The following is a 19,648-nucleotide window of genomic DNA, read 5'->3' as shown; positions in this document are numbered from 1 at the left end:
AGCATAGAGACAATGGCCTCTGTATTTTTTTTTGTATGCCGTCTTAAAGACCTTTTTGATAGCAATTTGTTGCTCTCTGCCATTATTGTGACAGACAATAGCGTAAAGTTTACTAGATAACTGTTAGCATCAAGCAAGCTATAGCAGCTAGCGATATAGCTAACGTTAACGTAACCGTTTTCAGCTAACTTTAGCGAGCGAATCCGACTAACGCTAATTTACACAGTTATCGTTCTTGGTTTATGGTGTTGCGGTCTTGAAAGTGACCTTATAACCACTACTTTACCTGAATGTTGACCAAAACACCACAGTGTCTAATGTTAGACCAAAGTCTGTCGTTGGCGATCCCAGGTGAATTGAAAATCAGTTGATTTCAGTTAACTTTTATTCATACGCGCGCAGGTGTGTGTGTTACATCATAAGCACGAGAGCAACCTATATGTTCTATATTGTTGATGAACACAGTGGACCTTTTAACCTGTAATGTGTAGTGTAGCCTACAGTTTTTTTCTCCTACTCTCTCTGTGTGTGTGTGTGTGTGTGTGTGTGTGCTTTCAGACTCTGGAAAAATGTACTTATGAGGGCTTTATTTCCTTGAAGGTAACTATATTACACCCCCAGACACACACACATCAGTAGTCCTATGAGCTATGAGATGTCAGATTGTGTGTGTTGACACTGGAGGCACACTCACCTGTCTTATGTTCTTCAATGGAGGCTGAGGATGATGAAGACACTGTCTGTATGCTTGGAGTTGTGAGGGGAATTCTTGTAAACATGCACTACCAAAGTTTTAGCCTGATGAGCCAGACCTCACATCTTGATGTAGGACCATTCGCAGTGCTCAGTCCAAGGGGCGGGATAAACGGTTGTCTTTCAAATTCCCTCTGCACGCAATAGGATAGTGCTACAACCATGCATTTTCCCACCAGCGGAGCTAGTTGTTCAAACTTTTGCCAATTTAAACAAAGCTTAACTCGTGTCACGCTGTTCGCCAGCAGCAGCATCCATCTTCTTTGTTTTCAAGTAGCAGGGAATTCACGCAGAACAGTCGCAACTATGCCATCATTATGTTAAGTCCGCTTACTGATTCTATACACGATGTGATTGGCCTGACTGAAGTTGAATTTTTCCAACTCGCAAGCCAACGGAGAGTTGCTAGACTACCCTGGCAGCAAATTACATCACCTTGGCCGCTAGGGTGCGTCTAGATTTCTAGGCTACCAAAGTTTGGGATCACTTAGAAATTTCCATTCCACTCCATTATAGACAAAATACCAGCTGAGATCAATTACATTGTTTTTTTGTTTTTTTAATCAGTGCAACAGTTTTCAGGTTACACAGTATGCGCTTACATAATTGCAAAAGTGTTCTCTACTATTGTAGAAAGAAATGTCTTATCTCTAATGCAATATTTACATTGCCCATTATCAGCAACCATTCATCCAATGTTCCAAAGGCACATTCTGTTTACTAATATATAATTTCTCTGTTTCAGTAGCATCTGTTTCCTGTTACCAGCGTAACACAACACAGACTGTTTTTCTGCCGTGTATTCAGGGCACAGGCAGCTAGCGGATAGTGAGGCGATGTTTTAGCTTAGAAACTGCGTGACATGTCAACAACGTTTGTATTTACTTGTCACAGCCTGGCATACTGTGTTCATTATTCCATACATCTGATGTGTAGGCTAACTGCTGAACTATGAGGTCCGACAAGGGACCAGGGCTATAGGCTACAGTCAGGGCTACCCTGCTGAAAAAAAACAGCCTGACCAGCTTAAGGTGGTTTGCTGGTTGACCAGCTTGTTTGACCACCCTATGATGGTTGACCTGCTAGACCAGCAAAACTCATGCGACAACATAGCTTCGGCTGGTTTACCCAGCTTGCGATGGTAATTCAGCTGGTTTTGCTTGTCGTATCATCTCAAGTCATTTTAGCTGGTGTTGCCGGTCTACATTGCTGATTTATCTGGCCATGCCAGGTTATGTTGGTCATTCTAGTAAACCAGTATGACCGCCTTACACACACAGTATGCACTTACATAATTGCAAAACTGTTCTCTACTGTTGTAGAAAGAAATGGCTTATTTTTAATGCAATATCTACATTGCCCATTATCAGCAACCATTTATCCAATGTTCTAAAAGCACACTCTGTTTACTAATCTAATATCATTTCTCTGTTTCAGAAGCATCCATTTCCTGTTGTTACCAGCACCATGCCATGTATGTCGCTCTGCATTATCCACATGTACACTGACCAATCACTGACTTGTTTCTTGCTGGGCATTTTTTATAACAGTGATAAACATTAAAAACATGAAAAGCATGAATATTTCTTTCAAACAACACAACTTGTGGTGAAGTCAGAGTATGCTTCCAATCAATCATTACACAACAGTGAAAAAAGTTCAAAATATAGTTTTCAATATAGATCGACAGATAGATACTTTATTGATCCCCAAGGGGAAATTCAATTCAATAAGAACCTAGACAAGATAAATTCATATATTGAAATTGGTCAATTGTTATTTCCATTGAATATTTTTATTTAAGTACACCAAGTAAGTACAGAAACCACTGTAAATGTGCCTTTGGCCTATTTGATCCATGCTTGCAAATACACACACCTTCAGCTGTGTTGCTGTGTGTGTGTGTTAGAGGGTGATTGACTAAATAGCACCACTGTACATTGTAAAATGAGTGTGACAAACATGTAATGCAACTTTTTTGTTTGTTTTTAAAATCCATGCTATCTATTTCTCTGTCTAATGTATATTTTTTTGTTTCTATCTGGTCCATTCAGGTGCTCTCTGCAGCTCAGAATGAGATTGGCTGGGACTTAATGGCACGCTACTGGGAAAGTGATTACTCACTCATGAGTGAAATAGTGATCTCGTATACTGTGAAATGCCAGTATTAAATAAATGATGGGCTTGTAAACATTGGGTTTGTGTCATGGTTTTCAGCAACAAACATACTTTACATGAAACTGTAAGATGACATTCACTTAAATTGTGAGTTATTAGGGGGAAGGCTGAAATCATTTGACAAATTAACTTTGTCTAATACAAAGATTTACTTGTTTGTATTAGGTGTAATTGCAGTGGCACATTATGATACACATTTAAATAATGCCCAGTCAGACATAAGGAATTTTCTATCAGAAAAACTTTATTGGACCATGGCAGTCATATTTTATGGTGAGGTCACGGGCAACTCCAACTGAAATATCTGATGTTACATGATTAGTGCTTGGATCTCATCTAGCCTATAACCAGAAAGTTGGACATCAGTTCCACCATGAATAGCCTAACTGCTTAACAGTTATACCCATTAGAGTGGAACTTCTAATGGGTGAGCTATAGTATACTTTTTGTTGGAGTTGCGATAGCTTGACCTATTTGGGAAATGCACTCTTTTTCAGTGACTTCTGTGGGTATACTTAGTTACTTATTGGTCATAGGAATAAGTTGGCTACTGCTTTTCTTGATTGCATGTGGGAAAACAAATATCCTAGTCTTACAAACAGAAGCAGGTATGTATAATCTACACACCTATGGCTGAAAAAGTTAAGGTTCATTTAGCAAATGTTATTTTGTAGTATTAAAAAAGATTGTTTTATAATTTATCACGTAATTAGCACGTTTAAGATAATCACTGCAGTTGCAAACAGCCGGTCGGTGGACTGCCGTTGGCGTGACTGTGTTTCAACGTTGTAAATCCTCTTGTTTTAAGAGGCCTTTAAGAGGTCTTACAAACTTCTAAAATTATCTCACAAATGCAATAAATAATAATAATAAATAATAAAACCCGAAATCTTGCGTTGTTGACATTCGCTGCAGTTGCAGCCAGTCGGTGGACTGCCGTTGGCGTGACTGTGTTTCAACGTTGTAGATCCTCTAAATATTTTTGTTTGACGCAGCTTGTCGCAGAACAATCCAACATTCTATAAACCAACATTCTATATACAATTGCTTGAGGCGCTGCGGTTGTTGTGACATTGTTTCAACGTTGAAATTCCACCTCCGACACTGCCAACCAATGGCAACGTTGTGACAACGTGTGCTTGCTATCTGGGTAGGCTTGGCATTAATAAATGCAGGCAGGATAAACGCATACCTCTGCTTCCATTCTTCTTTGTAGGTCCTGCATTCTGAATCAATTTTTCTTTTCAAGACTTTCGACAACGACATTTTGCATTGATAACTAGCATATAGCAATGTTCAGCTAATCATTTACATGTCATCCAAAAGAATAATATTTGTATACATTAGTTACGGCAGGTTGCTAGGCAAGTCGCCTGTTTCATGAGAGACGACAGGAGATGCAGCAGGCGGCATAAAAACAGCGCACATAAGCAAATAAACGTTTTTAATGGAATTAAATTAAATGCATTTTAAAAGTTAGATGATGTTTATTTTAATATAAGATAATAATTAATAATTTAAATAGTAGGCCTATAACCCCCCCCCCCCCCCCCCCCCCCCCATTACAAAAGCTATGGCCCGCGATGCCATTGTCTGAAAAAAAATTGGCCCGGGTCCAAACGTAATTGCCGACCCCTGACTTACATAATGAATAGCAAGTCCAGGGAAGTATGGCTCAGATGTGTTCGCTGCCAAATGTGGGCCCACAAAGATTGTACCCCTGGCAATCCAGGGGCATACATCTGTCACAACTATGATTCTTGTGACTGAATGAAGCACAGCCTGCTAGTTTAGTTCAGTAGATTGTTAAGAATATTGTATTGTAAACCTTTTAAGACTGTTGGTCTGTTTGTTTTTGTTTGCTGTTAGGCAACTTACATGATAATAAAGAGGTTTTAGCAATGAAAATGATTTCATTTTATTTCTCAACACAGTAGACAATTCAAGTAACTGATCACCTCCTTTAATCCCATTGTTTAAACACAAGGGGCATTGATGACAACTATCATAGGGGTGGTATTAATATTACAACTTATTTGCAGTTTCTAGCTTAAAAAACCAAAAAGTTACACATCATTTTTTAAGATCCCATTTTATCACGGAAATCCCATTGAAACTCTATAGGGACAACCAACCCCATACCCTGTGACAACCAACCCCGTGATGGGGTTGATTGTCACATTGTGTCAGAGGGTCTTTGATGGTTAATTGCTCCCTGTTACAATACATTCTAAAAGTAAAAATGATACACATTTAAAGCCAAGACCCCAAGCTTTCATTTCATGTAGGAATTACTGCTGAAAGAGTTTTTGAAGATAAGCAATTCATGCATGAGTAAAAAATGTGACAACCAACCCCGGTCTCCCCTACTTTCAGTGGTGTTTCACTGTGTTCATCAGGGGAAACCCAAATATGGTAGGTCCCTAAGGTGGAGGTTAAGGTATAAATGAACTATGGTCTATGTGTTCACCGTCAAACAAAAGGTAGGCACTGAACTGCAACTCTCAGATACAGCTTCAAACAGATGTGAATATAACTGATCAAAAACACTTTTCCATGTCTTATGCTACTTATTGTATTTGGATGCTACATGTAAAACAAGCCTGAAGTAATGGGGAACTTATCTACTTTTAAATTCTTTCATCTTTCTGGGCTGCAGGACTCAGGAGTTTACAAGCCTCTGTACTTCTTGTCGGTGTTTGTCCTTTACATCCTCATTATTATAGTCAACTTAACTTTGATCTTTATTGTGACAGTGCATAGAAGCCTCCATGAGCCCATGTACATTTTCATCTGTAATCTGTGTGCAAATGGACTCTATGGGACTGTTGGTTTTTACCCTAAATTTTTGCTGGACTTGCAATCTGATATTCACATGATAAGCTACAGTTGGTGCATGATTCAAACGTATGTGATTTACAGCTCTGTTATGTGTGAAACATCAGTTTTAACAGTGATGTGTTATGACCGCTATGTTGCAATTTGCAGACCACTGCAATACCACAACATTGTGACTCCACGTGCTGTGTTGAAGTTGCTTATATTAGCCTGGTCTTATCCTCTCTTGTCAGCAGCAATAGCTATTATCCTTACTTCGAGAATACCCTTTTGTGGATCACACATCTATAAACTATTCTGTGACAATGTTTCAATGGTAATGTTGGGGTGTTATCGAGCAATAGCCAACCAGGTATGGAGTATGGTGGTTATTTCAGTATATCTTATACAGTTTGTTTTAACTTTGATTTCTTATGCTCATATTGTCAAGGTTTGTATGTCATCCAGTGAAGCTAGAACAAAGTTCAGTAAAACTTGTGTGCCTCATATTGTAGTTATGGTCATATATATCATGACTGCATTGTTTGATGTATTTTACAGCTGGAATGGTTCAGTAGATCTTCCAATTGGTGTGCGTAACGCATTGGCTATACAATTTCTGATTCTTCCCCCACTATTAAACCCATTAATTTATGGCCTTCAACTTCCAAGGATTACAAAAGTACTATGTGGACAAAGTTGTAAACACAAAGCACGTTATCTTAGAAATAATACATGATTGTTGTTTGATAAACCATGTCCTGGTTTGAATATCCTGTTCTTAAATTAAATATAAGAAAGCCTTTATTAGTTGTGTGGACACAATGTGACTTTAAATACATATTTTTTCACTAATACGTATTTACCATTGCTTTTAATTTTCTTCTACTATTTATCTACCATCACTATTAGTTACTATATTTACCATGATTTGATATCAGTTTATACTCACAATATGAAATTAATATAGCCTAGGCCTACTTTGGACAACAGAGGTTATGAAATGTATTAAAGCAGAGACAAAGTGAAGTTGGCCACATATAAGAGCTTACATAATGTAATGTCAACAAATTGATGTTGTATTGTCCTATATTTACCTTCCAATATAACAAGACATAAAATTGTCTTCAATTATGAACTTTGTCCATATATTAAATACATAATATATTATTTGTCCATATCAGGTGAATTTTGTGAATAAATGGTACTATGCAAAATAATTATATGAATTATTATTACTATTAATAATTAACAATTATTAACTACTATTAACAAGACAAATTCAGTTCATGGTCGATGACGTTGACTAATCGTGGCAGTACTTCTCTCAGCCAGGTCAGTAAAATGGGTCGTGGATGGGTCTTCCAGCATCACAATGACCCAAAACATACAGCCAAGGGAACAAAAGAGTGTCTCAAGAAGAAGCACATTAAGGCAGAGACTTTCTAATGAGGAGACTCAAAAAATCCTCCAAAGAAATGCATGAGGTTAATTTGTAATGCCAGTTGTCTTCACATATCCCAGCCCTTTTGCGGCAAAACGTCGACAGGTGAATACCATCTGCAATACCACAACATTGTAACTCCACGTGCTGTGTTGAAGTTGCTTGTATTAGCCTGGTCTTATCCTGTCTTGTCAGCAGCAATAGCTATTATCCTTACTTCTAGAATACCCTTTTGTGGATCACACATCTATAAACTATTCTGTGACATGCTTCAATGTTAATGTTGGGGTGTTATCGAGCAACAGCCAACCATGTATGGAGTATGGTGGTTATTTCTGTATATCTTATACAGTTTGTTTTAACTTTGATTTCTTATGCTCATATTGTCAAAGTTTGTATATCATCCAGTGAAGCTAAGTTCAGTAAAACTTGTGTGCCCCATATTGTCATTATGGTCATATATATCATGACTGCATTGTTTGATGTATTTTACAGCTGGGATGGTTCAGTAAATCTTCCAATTGGTGTGCGTAATGCATTGACTATACAATTTCTGATTCTTCCCCCACTATTAAACCCATTAATTTATGGACTTCAACTTACAAGGATTCGAAAAGTACTATGTGGACAAAGTTGTAAACACAAAGCACGTTATCTTAGAAATAATACATGATTGTTCTTTGATGAACCATGTCCTGGTTTGAATATTCTGTTTTGAAATTAGTATAGCCTAGGCCTACTTTGGACAACAGAGGTTATGAATGACAAAGCGAAGTTGGCCACATTTATATAAGAGCTTACATAATGTATTGTCAACAAATTGATGTTGTATTGTCCTACTGTATATTTACCTTCCAATATAACAAGACATAAAATTGTCTTCAATTATGTACTTTGTCCATATATAGAATACATAATATATTATTTGTCCATATAAGCTGAATTTTGAATAAATGGTACTATGCAAAATAATTATATGAATTATTATTGCTATTAATAATTAACAATTATGAACTACTATTAACAAGACAAATTCAGTTCATGGTCGATTACGTCGACTAATCGTGGCAGTACTACTCTCAGCCAAGTCACTAAAAATGGGTCGTGGATGGGTCTTCCAGCACCACAATGACCCAATACATACAGCCAAGGCAACAAAAGAGTGTCTCAAGAAGAAGCACATTAAGGCAGAGACTTTCTAATGAGGAGACTCAAAAAATCCTCCATAGAAATGCATGAGGTTAATTTGTAACGCAGTTGTCTTCACATATCCCAGCCCTTTTGCGGCAAAACGTCGACAGGTGAATACATTGAGCCAATCATGTGCTGTGTTGTGAATACATTGAGCCAATAATGTGGTGTGTTGTGAAGACATTGTGCCAAACATGTATTGTGATCTCGCCGCTGGAGCAAGATTGGTGTCGTGAAGCCTTGCGCACGCACATTTCTGCGGAAATAGATGCCCAATAAGTGCCCAAAAAGCGTTGCAATATGGCCGCTGAGTGGAGGGACTTGCCTAAAAGGACTTTGATTAAAGGAAACATATTATACCTCTTTTTAAACAAGTTAGAATAGGTCTATGGGCTATACAAAACATGTTCATAAAGTTTTTTGCACAAAATCAATCTCACATAAAGAGATCTCTGCAGCCTAATTCTTGCCAGCTTCAGTCCCTTTCAGAATGAGCCGTTTAAGGACTCTATCACTTTTATGCAAATAAGCTACTTCTGACCACGCCCCTACTGTCAGATGTTTACGCTGTTTGTTTTCTTCACGTGAAAACCTCCACTGCTTGGGTGAAAATGACAGAATACAGAGGCGCACTCCAGCCCAACATTTTCGACCCAGAGTCGGACCCAGATCAAGATGAAGAGGAGCCACCTGCAGAAACACCTTCACGAATGCTGCAAGCAGTTTCTAAATGGTTTGTTAACTTTTTAAATCAATGTATTTGCTATCTCTCCTACGTGCCAAATTAGTCTTGGCTATTAGCCTTCACCCTGTTCAGCCTGTTACGAAGTAAACTTAATGTAATTTTTCGTGACAAAGCCAGTCTTTTTACAATATTTAACATTTGCTTGTATTTGAAACTTCACTAGATTCACAGCACTTGATTAGCTTTTATTATTATTATTATTTTAATTATTATATAGGTGTGCTTGTGGAAATTGTTGGGCAGTCCCAACTGAGGCAGAGTATATGCTGCCAGGAGATTACACAGGTAACTTTAAGATACAGAAAGGCCTGCAAATATCTTACCGTGTTACTAACTTATTTATAAATGAGCTAGCGAGTATGCTGCCATATTACTCACTCATTTACGAATAATGCTAGGGACTGTGCTAGCATAGCACTCACCTTACCATACCATTATAGATCACACGTCTGCAGCAGACGGGTTTATACCCGGTGTGCCTGAATGTTTATTCTCTTCAGAACGCACTGATCATATACAGCTCTGGAGCCGACCATGGGGCCTTACGGCTACGGGGAATAGAGCAGTATGTGTTATTTATGAAGCTACTTATTAGTTTTTCCCAGTGTGTATAAGAAGTGACAGGCTACCGTTTTTATCAGCAAAAGCAGATGTTAGTCTTACTAATGTTCATAGGTCACTAATGGCCTTACACACCAACACATGCCCCAATTGTTGTTTTCTTTCTTTTTATGTATGGCTATTGTCTGCAAATTCAGCAGGTATCAAACATACACTCGTGACACATTTAAATATAAATAAAATTACAATATATTTATTACACAAAACAGAAATAAAACATGACATATGACAATTGCACTTTGTGCACTTTTGACAGAACTGACAGATTATGTAACCTGCTAACTACTGCAATGTTTTTTTTTTTTTTTAGTCGTTACAGATAGCTTGCCTACAGGAGCTTTGTCAGTTGGTGTTGGGGATTCCTTGGATGCAGAATAAGGGTCGTCATCCCGTCATGTGTGGTCCTGCGTGTTCGTCGGGAGTTTCCTGACAGCCAAGGACAATACGTGGGCTTCAAACTGCCTCCCCTGGATTGAAGCGAGACACATAGTTGGCGATCACCTCCTCCTCCTTCTCTGGGTGCTCAAACTCTGAGGACAGGTCCGGAGGAATGCTTATTTTCAGGAGTTCCTCCCTGTATGCTTCTTGGTCCACAAAGACCTCGCCCATGATGAAGCCCATCAAGTGTTCCACATACCCTGTGCAATATTTCACAAACACTTCTGTAACTATGTATATAGTTTGTAAAGTATTTCATTGTACATTTATTTATTGTTTTGTTCATTGTAAAGACACCATAGTGCAATAGCATGCAAAATGAACAGATCTTTTATTGTTGATAAATAAAAAATTATGTAACTTACGGAATGTTGTCTCGGTTTTGATGGGTTTCACCCTGCACTCTCCCTGTACTTTGGGAAATGCATCCTGTAGAGAGGGTCCCCAGAGGATAAGGTGGCCTGGTCTCGTGCAGCATCCTCATTGTAATGCAGAGCAGCCAGGTAGAGTCTTGCGCAGTAAAGAGAAAACCAAATATGAAAATAATGGCATGCACATAATATGCACGTTTACTTTGAGCTAAAAACTGAGGCTACAACTTCTTGCACTGTCAGTACTATATCTCGCTTTATTTACAACAGCAAACATTAGCCTAGACCAAGAGCTTACTGGCCACCTTCATTGTAGATAACATGACCGTATCTAACTCCTTATCAGTAAGGACAAAACGACTACAAATTGTGACAAACCCTTGCAGCTTAAATGAAATAGAGCTATAGGGGAAATGTGCAAACACTGGATAACGTTATAAAGTGAGGCTACAAGCTAACATTAGCTTATACTAAGGGCTTTTAGCTGTTGGTCGCCTCAATTGTGGATAACATGACAATATTTAATGGAGGTCTATCGTCTAGACAACATTTTCAAATCATTACTTTCAGATATTATTGACTGGGATTGTCAAATATGACTCGATCGGCTGTGTGCTGCATTTGCAATTTGGAATGGAGGAAATGCTCACTCCAAGCAGATGCAGGGCTAAAGTTAGCTGTAATGTTTGCGTTAGCTTGTGCTAAATGGCAAAACACGAACAGCCTAACGTTAGTTCGTGCTTAACTGCGATAGAAACACAAAATTCATTATTTGAAAGTACTTACATGTCTCTCATCTTGTGACTTGCCACGAACAGTAGGTACAGATCCCTCTGTCAAACGAAGTTTGATGGCTAATCCTGCAGTGTACTGTCTTAAGTTTTCAAAGCAGTCTGTCTTGAAGTGGTTCGCACACACCACAACATTTTTGCCGACTGTTGCTGGAACATGGCCATCGACAATGAAGTGGAGCCACTCGGTTCTTCTGTCGTCTTTGGCTGGGAGAAAGTGCAAGGATTTGTGTTGTTCTGTGCAGCCAACAACACAACACTTCATGTGTGACTTGCTCTTGCTTGTAGTCATTGAGCTTGGTGTCCGTGCTCGTTAAACCAGCAAACTAATGGCGGATCTTCAACTAATTGGGTGGGTGGGGCTATATGGGGGTTGAGAGGTGAGGGGTGGCGCCAGGGTGGTTCTATGCAAATTCCCTTATTTTGACGTCAGGTTAAGGGAGCCAGAAAATGGCTCATAGAAGCCTATGATTCCTGACACCAAAATCGTTCAACTGACTCACAGAAAACGCATGGATGGCTTTTTTGCACGCGTGGAGTGTTGTTAGGAGCAGTAGAGACCCAAATGGAGGTACAAAAGGATGCAAAAAGTGAAATTTGCATAATATGTCCCCTTTAAGGTCATGAAGTGGCCTAGCCAGTCTCCGGACCTTAATCCTATAGAAAAGCTGTGGAGGGAACTGAAGCCTTAAAACCTTAAAGATTTGGAGAGGATCTGCAGAGGAGTGGTTCAAAATTCCTCCTGAGATGTGTGCAAACCTGTTAATCAACTACAAGAAACGTCTGACCTAACTTACCAACAAGGGTTTCTCCACCAAGTAATGTTTTGATAGGGAATCAACTACTTATTTCATTATATTTAATGAAATGCAAAATAATTTATATATTTTTAAATGTGATTTTCTGGATTTTCTTTTTGATATTCTGTCTCTCACTGTTAAAATAAACCTACCAATAAAATTATAGACTATTCATTTCCTTGTCAGTGGGCAAACTATCAAAATCAGTGAGGGATCAAATAATTATTTCCTCCACTGTATATATTTTTAAAAATCCTGTGATAAAAATACATCTTCTGATATACATTTAAAGCAAGAATACATATGTAATCAGCATTTTAAGAGCAAAATCTTAAACAGAGTTGACACTTAATTCAATGTGCTTAAATGCTATTGAACACATACAGTATGACTCTGTTGGTCATCATCAACTCTGTTCTTATTAATCTGTGCAATCCATTAACAGAATTTATGATAACAGAGTTGACATTTCCCATAATTTTGTGTCTTAGCTCCACATCCCAACTTCAAACTAGCCACCGCATGGCATGTATAAAACAAGAATTTCATGGATTTTAATGATATTATTGTTTGAAAAAAAATGAGTTTCACTCCAATATCGCAATAACAGATTTGTATGTGTGTTTGCTTCTGTGTGCATGTGTGCTCGCTCATGAGTGTGTGTGCGTGTTCATGCGTGTGTTTGTGTGCAGTTTATGAATATCTGTGGGGGGGGGGGGGGGGGGGTTGGGAGAGGGGTAATAGTGTGTGTGTGTGTGTGTGTGTGTGTGTGTGTGTGTGTGGGGGGGGGGGGGGGGGTTGTGTGTGGGCTTTTTTGGGGGTGGAGGTTATAATTGTGTATTTGTATTGGGGTGGTGGGAGGCCCAGGTAACACACCCATGTGGGTTGGTTATGGATGACAAATGGGCCCCTTCTAGGGTCTCCAACTTTGGGCTTTACATATTTCTTAAAACTGAGCTGTGCTTACAGTACATCACCTAGATATCTATAAATATTAGAATCAGAGAACATATAGCTCATGGTTAAGAGTTTGTCAATGTAGCCGTAATGATTTATTTTCACAAAATGCTATGCATTTAAGTTTCTTAAAACTAAGCTGTGTTTAAATTGGTCAATGCATGATTTCATAACAGGCCAAATAAAAAATAAATGTTAAATATAGCCTAAATATCTATAAATATTCAAATCAGATGATGTAGGCAATAGTAAGATCAAGTTGGATAGCTCCATAACTCACACCAAATGATTGTCTTAAAGGAGCAACACCTCTTTTATGGCACTATGGCATATGGATGCTGTTCTGTTGACCTTTAGTTTTGTTACTGTGCATGGAGGACAGGGGATTTTTGAGTTCTGTCCAACATTGGTGGAAGGTTTAGAGAAAAATCCAGCACATTTTAATCGTATTGCAATAATGCCGATAACCGGGATCATTTAGGTTACTATAATCATGATATGTACTTTCAGTGGTGTTTCACTGTGTTCATCAGGGGAAACCCAAATATGGTAGGTCCCTAAGGTAGCGGTTAAGGTATAAATGAACTATGGTCTATGTGTTCACCGTCAAACAAAAGGTAGGCACTGAACTGCAACTCTCAGATACAGCTTCAAACACATGTGAATATAACTGATCAAAAACACTTTTCCATGTCTTACAATATAAAATGCTACTTATTGTATGTGGATGCTACATGTGAAACAAGCCTGAAGTAATGGGGAACTTATCTACTTTTAAATTATTTCATCTTTCTGTGCTGCAGGACTCAGGAGTTTACAAGCCTCTGTACTTCTTGTTGGTGTTTGTCCTTTACATCCTCATTATTATAGGCAACTTAACTTTGATCTTTATTGTGACAGTGCATAGAAGCCTCCATGAGCCCATGTACATTTTCATCTGTAATCTGTGTGCAAATGGTCTCTATGGGACTGTTGGTTTTTACCCTAAATTTTTGCTGGACTTGAAATCTGATATTCACATGATAAGCTACAGTTGGTGCATGATTCAAACGTATGTGATTTACAGCTCTGTTATGTGTGAAACATCAGTTTTAACAGTGATGTGTTATGACCGCTATGTGGCAATTTGCAGACCACTGCAATACCACAACATTGTGACTCCACGTGCTGTGTTGAAGTTGCTTATATTAGCCTGGTCTTATCCTCTCTTGTCAGCAGCAATAGCTATTATCCTTACTTCTAGAATACCCTTTTGTGGATCACACATCTATAAACTATTCTGTGACAATGCTTCAATGGTAATGTTGGGGTGTTATCGAGCAATAGCCAACCAGGTATGGAGTATGGTGATTATTTCAGTATATCTTATACAGTTTGTTTTAACTTTGATTTCTTATGCTTATATTGTCCAGGTTTGTATGTCATCCAGTGAAGCTAGAACAAAGTTCAGTAAAACTTGTGTGCCTCATATTGTAGTTATGGTCACATATATCATGACTGTATTGTTTGATGTATTTTACAGCTGGGGTGGTTCAGTAGATCTTCCAATTGGTGTGCGTAATGCATTGGCTATACAATTTCTGATTCTTCCCCCACTATTAAACCCATTAATTTATGGCCTTCAACTTCCAAGGATTCGAAAAGTACTATGTGGACAAAGTTGTAAACACAAAGCATGTTATCTTAGAAATAATACATGATTGTTGTTTGATGAACCATGTCCTGGTTTGAATATCCTGTTCTTAAATTAAATATAATAAAGCCTTTATTAGTTGTGTGGACACACTGTGACTTTAAATACATATTTTTTCACTATAATGTTTTTGCAATTGCTTTTAATTTTCTTCTATTTATCTATCACTATTAGTTACTATATTTACCATGATTTGATATCAGTTCATACTCACAATGTGAAATTAATATAGCATAGGCCTACTTTGGACAACAGAGGTTATGAAATGTATTAAAGCAGGGACAAAGTGAAGTTGGCCACATTTATATAAGAGCTTACATAATATATTGTCAACAAATTTATGTTGTATTGTCCTATATTTACCTTCCAATAACAAGACATAAAATTGTCTTCAATTATGAACTTTGTCCATATATTGAATACATAATATTATTTGTCCATATCATCTGAATTTTGTGAATAAATGGTACTAGGCAAAATAATTATATGAATTATTATTACTATTAATAATTAACAATTATTAACTACTATTAACAAGACAAATTCAGTTCATGGTCGATTACGTCGACTAATCGTGGCATTACTACTCTCAGCCAGGTCACTAAAAATGGGTCGTGGATGGGTCTTCCAGCACCACAATGACCCAATACATACAGCCAAGACAACAAAAGAGTGTCTCAAGAAGAAGCACATTAAGGCAGAGACTTTCTAATGAGGAGACTCAAAAAATCCTCCATAGAAATGCATGAGGTTAATTTGTAATGCCAATATGGCAGTTGTCTTCACATATCCCAGGCCTTTTGCGGCAAAACGTCGACAGGTGAATACATTGAGTCAATCATATGCTGTGTTGTGAATACATTGAGCCAATAACGTGGTGTGTTGTGAAGACATCGTGCCAATCATGTGTTGTGATCTCGCCGCTGGAGCAAGATTGGTGTCGTGAAGCCTTGCGCACGCACATTTCTGCGGAAATAGATGCCCAATAAGTGCCCAAAAAGCGTTGCAATATGGCCGCCGAGTAAAGGGACTTGCCTAAAAGGACTTTGATTAAGGTCATGTAGTGGCCTAGCCAGTCTCCGGACCTTAATCCTATAGAAAAGCTGTGGAGGCAACTGAAGCCTCAAAACCTTAAAGATTTGGAGATGATCTGCAGAGGAGTGGTCCAAAATTCCTCCTGAGATGTGTGCGAACCTGGTAATCAACTACAAGAAACGTCTGACCTGTACTTGCCAACAAGGGTTTCTCCACCAAGTACTAAGTAATGTTTTGATAGGGAATCAACTACTTGCAAAATAATTTATATATTTTAAATGGGATTTTCTGGATTTTCTTTTTGATATTCTGTCTCTCACTGTTAAAATAAACCTACCAATAAAATTATAGACCATTCATTTCCTTGTCAGTGGGCAAACTATCAAAATCAGTGAGGGATCAAATAATTATTTCCTCCACTGTATATATTTTTAAAAATCCTGTGATAAGAATACATCTTCTGATATACATTTAAAACAAGAATACATATGTAATCAGCATTTTAAGAGCAAAATCTTAAACAGAGTTGACACTTAATTCAATGTGCTGAACACATACAGTATGACTCTGTTTGTCATCATCAACTCTGTTCTTATTAATCTGTGCAATCCATTAACAGAATTTCACTAGTTCGCCCGTCGGCATGATTGCTATACTGAGTGTATAAGCTAAGCGCGTGTTTGGCATGGTAGCTGGCCGTGGTCATGGAATGCCTGAAGCGGAGATCGCGATAGAGCGATGGCCGTTTGCACCCCAAAAGAGCAGAAAGGAAGGCCACTACCAAAATTACATTTGCGCTTGCTTAGCAAGTCATAGATCCACTAGATGGAGTGGATGTACAGTAGGACTGATGGATAGCAACTGTGGACCAACGGCTCAGTATTTGATTGATGCTCTGATAGGCCAATGCATGCAGCTGTAGTACCGTGTAACCGTGGGAACGATGGGTGTCAGGGTTCAGCAGAGCTGCTGCCGCGAGGGTCTCGGGGTTCAGCCGAGACGTTGCTGCATGGTCTTGGGGCTCAGCGGAGCAGTCATTAGATGGGTCCTGAACCTTGGCGGAGCTGTTCCTAAAGGTCCTATGGGCTCAGCGGAGCTGCTTCTGCATGGGTCCTGGGGCTCGTTTGGAGCCGTCGTTGCCTGGGTCCTGTAGCTCGGTGGAGCCGTCGTTGCCTGGTTCCTGGGGCTCGGTGGAGCAGTTGCTGCATGGGGCTTTGGGCTCGGCAGAGCAGTCATTGCACAGATCTTGGGCCTCGGTGTAGCTGCTGCTGTATGGGTCTTGGGGCTTGGCGTAGCTGCTGTTGCATGGTTCTCGGGGCTTGGTGGAGCCGACGTTGCATGGGTCCTGGAGCTCAGCATAGCTGTTGCTGCATGGTTCTCGGGGCTTGGTGGAGCCGACGTTGCATGGGTCCAGGAGCTCGGCGTAGTTGTTGCTGCATGGTTCTCGGGCTTGGTGGAGCCGACGTTGCATGGGTCCTGGATCTCGGCTTAGTTGTTGCTGCATGGCTCTTGGGGCTGAGCAAAGCAGTCGTTGCATGGGTCTTGGGGCTCAGCGTAGCTGCTGTTGCATGGGTCCTGGAGCTCATGGTAGTTGTTGCTGCGTGGTTCTTGGGGCTTCAGCGAAGCAGTCGTTGCATGGTCTTGGGGCTCGGCGTAGTTGTTGCTGCATGGTTCTTGGGACTGAGCGAAGCCGTCGTTGCATGAGTCTTGGGGCTCAGTGAAGCCATCGTTGCATGGGTCCTGGAGCTCGACGTAGTTGTTGCTGCGTGGTTCTTGTGGCTTCAGCGAAGCCGTCGTTGCGTGGGTCCTGGAGCTCGGTGTAGCTTTTGCTGCATAGGTCATGGGGCTCAGCGAAGCCGTTGTAGCAGGGTTGCAGGAGCTCAGCGGAGCAGTTGCTGCGTGGTTCTTGGAGCTCAGCGAAGCAGTCGTTGCATGGGTCTTGGGGCTCAGAGTAGTTGTTGCTGCATGGTTCTTGAGGCTCAGCGAAGCTGTCGTTGCATGGGTCCTGTAGCTCTGTGTAGCTTTGCTGCATGGGTCTTGGGGCTCAGCGAAGCCGTTGTAGCAGGGTTGCAGGAGCTCAGCGGAGCAGTTGCTGCATGGGCCTCCTTGAAGCTGTTATTGCATTGGGTCCAAGCTCATTCCGTACTATCTGTGGCAGCCTTAAATAAAAAACCTGGGCTGAAAGAATACTTTTAGAATACCATTACCTGATAAAACATGACATATTCAGCATGATACGACATACAACACATAATACATGATAGGCAGAAAATGCATGATAAGGCACGAATAGCATGAATGGTGAGTATCCAGATGGAATGAAATGGCTGTGGCTAATGAATAGCTGGCTAGACGGACAGGATGTTAAAGCTGGAACGTGCAGCGTGAGGAGGTGGTCGAAGGGCCTTTGCTGTGGCTAGTGAATAGCTGGGGAGCCGGAATGGGACGTTGTGATCCGAAGCACTCGCGGAGTGCTGATAACCCGCTGCGGCGGGCTGGTCTAGGTTAACCGGAGCCGGTTGAGACCAGGTGCTTGCTAACTCGTAAAGAAAATAGGGAGCTAGCGAGGGGAGTTTGAACGGACGCCTCTTCATGAGTCGTGGCGTGCTGTACAGACGTGACTCCGGGAATGGAATGGGGAGGGGGAAAAAGGGGGGAAGGGAGGGAGCAGTCGTCGGAACGACTGGAAGAGGGGCAGCCCTGGACCGGGTCCTGGCTGGGGGAAGTGGGTGGGGAAGGGGAAGAGGGGGCGGAGGGAGTAGCGACGCGGTCGCTACCGGGGCCGTCTGAAGAAGTGGAGTCGGATCCGGAAGTACGGCAGAGATGCTGCGGGAAGGAAGTCGGTGGTTAAGAACCTGGGCCGCTGGCGTGGCTGTGGCTGAAGCAGCGGAGTGATACGCTCTGGAGCGTGTCGTGCAGGAAAGCGCTGTCAAGAGCAGCCTGCTTCCTGGTCAGGAGAAGAGAATGAATAGAGGGAGCGGGAAGGAGAAAATATTGGTTTAAAGGACTTAAATAGGAGTTAAAAGACGGAGGAGGAAGGAATTTCCTATCCGACCTACGGAACAAGATGCCGCGGAAATGGAGAGTGCTGCGGATGTGTGCCGCTGTCCAATGATTGGAGCAATGCAATAGCGATAAGTTTTTTAAAAAAACATTTTTTTAATGTTGATGTCAAGATTTAGCTAATATCCAAAGTTGTGCCACTTCTGATTGATGAGCACTTCAGTGCAGTGTCATGTTTCACTAACTGTCACACAAGAAGACGACATAAATAGTTGCATAATGCATTGCGATGCGATAAACGATTGTATGCGATGCAATAACAGCAAACATTTTAATAAGCTGTCAAGGGGGGTGGGGGTACAATAACCAGTCATTGTAACCAAATATGACTTTAGTTTATTTGCAAGTGAACTAGCTTGTTGCTATACCCCGTAGGAGCTACATGAAACGTCGGCCATCGACCAAGCGGCAACATTCTAATTTGAACAATGAAGCCTACCCGGAAATGCGAAAAATTGCAATACATCGAAAATCCGCTAGGGGCAGGTCCCAAAAGGGAGCAAATGTCCATAGACCCCCATGTTAAAATGTCCGTTTTCACAGCATAAATTCATGCTTTTACAGGTTGGTCCCATGGACTTTTATTGTATTTGTTGGTAGTTCCCGAATGCCTGCCAACTGTGAGGGGGGTGAATTTTTTTCTAACTCGTTAGTTTAGATCGCATTTAGATATTAAATGTATGAATAATTAAGGGCGTGGTCAACTTGATTGACGGCTGGTGTCGAGGCAGCAGACGATGTCACTAGCTGA

At 40.4% G+C, this 19,648-nt stretch overlaps 2 protein-coding genes and 1 long non-coding RNA gene across 3 annotated transcripts; 2 read left to right on the top strand and 1 right to left on the bottom strand.

Annotated features, from left to right (window-relative positions):
• Positions 1-5,542: 5,542 nt before the first annotated feature.
• LOC143121363 (olfactory receptor 1D2-like) lies at positions 5,543-6,487 on the top strand. Its single transcript, XM_076281723.1, has one exon. It carries the CDS (start codon positions 5,543-5,545, stop codon positions 6,485-6,487), a length of 945 nt encoding a protein of 314 aa, XP_076137838.1.
• Positions 6,488-10,296: 3,809 nt separating this feature from the next.
• On the bottom strand, positions 10,297-11,433 carry LOC143121209 (uncharacterized). The gene is made up of 3 exons (XR_012986434.1): positions 11,345-11,433; positions 10,553-10,697; positions 10,297-10,387 (listed from the first exon to the last, which is right to left on the bottom strand). It is a non-coding gene; the product is annotated as an uncharacterized LOC143121209 (long non-coding RNA).
• Positions 11,434-13,693: 2,260 nt separating this feature from the next.
• On the top strand, positions 13,694-14,806 carry LOC143121362 (olfactory receptor 6N1-like). The gene is made up of 2 exons (XM_076281722.1): positions 13,694-13,723; positions 13,910-14,806. Exons 1-2 carry the CDS (start codon positions 13,694-13,696, stop codon positions 14,804-14,806), a joined length of 927 nt encoding a protein of 308 aa, XP_076137837.1.
• Positions 14,807-19,648: the final 4,842 nt, after the last annotated feature.

This window comes from Alosa pseudoharengus, unplaced genomic scaffold (genome assembly GCF_046254945.1).
Source record: "Alosa pseudoharengus isolate Yale_2024_CS ecotype anadromous, Long Island Sound unplaced genomic scaffold, YU_APseudo_1.1 YU_APseudo_1.1_scf_13, whole genome shotgun sequence".
NCBI classification, from domain to species: Eukaryota; Metazoa; Chordata; class Actinopteri; order Clupeiformes; family Clupeidae; genus Alosa; species Alosa pseudoharengus.
This window is presented reverse-complemented; position numbering and strand designations above follow the sequence as displayed.

Bases quoted from the DNA above. Each gene is read 5' to 3' on its own strand.
- LOC143121362 (XM_076281722.1), top strand. From the start codon at position 13,694: ATGGTCTATGTGTTCACCGTCAAACAAAAG. The intron at 13,724-13,909 runs GTAGGCACTGAA...TCTGTGCTGCAG, and splicing joins TGTTCACCGTCAAACAAAAG to GACTCAGGAGTTTACAAGCC.
- LOC143121363 (XM_076281723.1), top strand. From the start codon at position 5,543: ATGGGGAACTTATCTACTTTTAAATTCTTTCATCTTTCTGGGCTGCAG.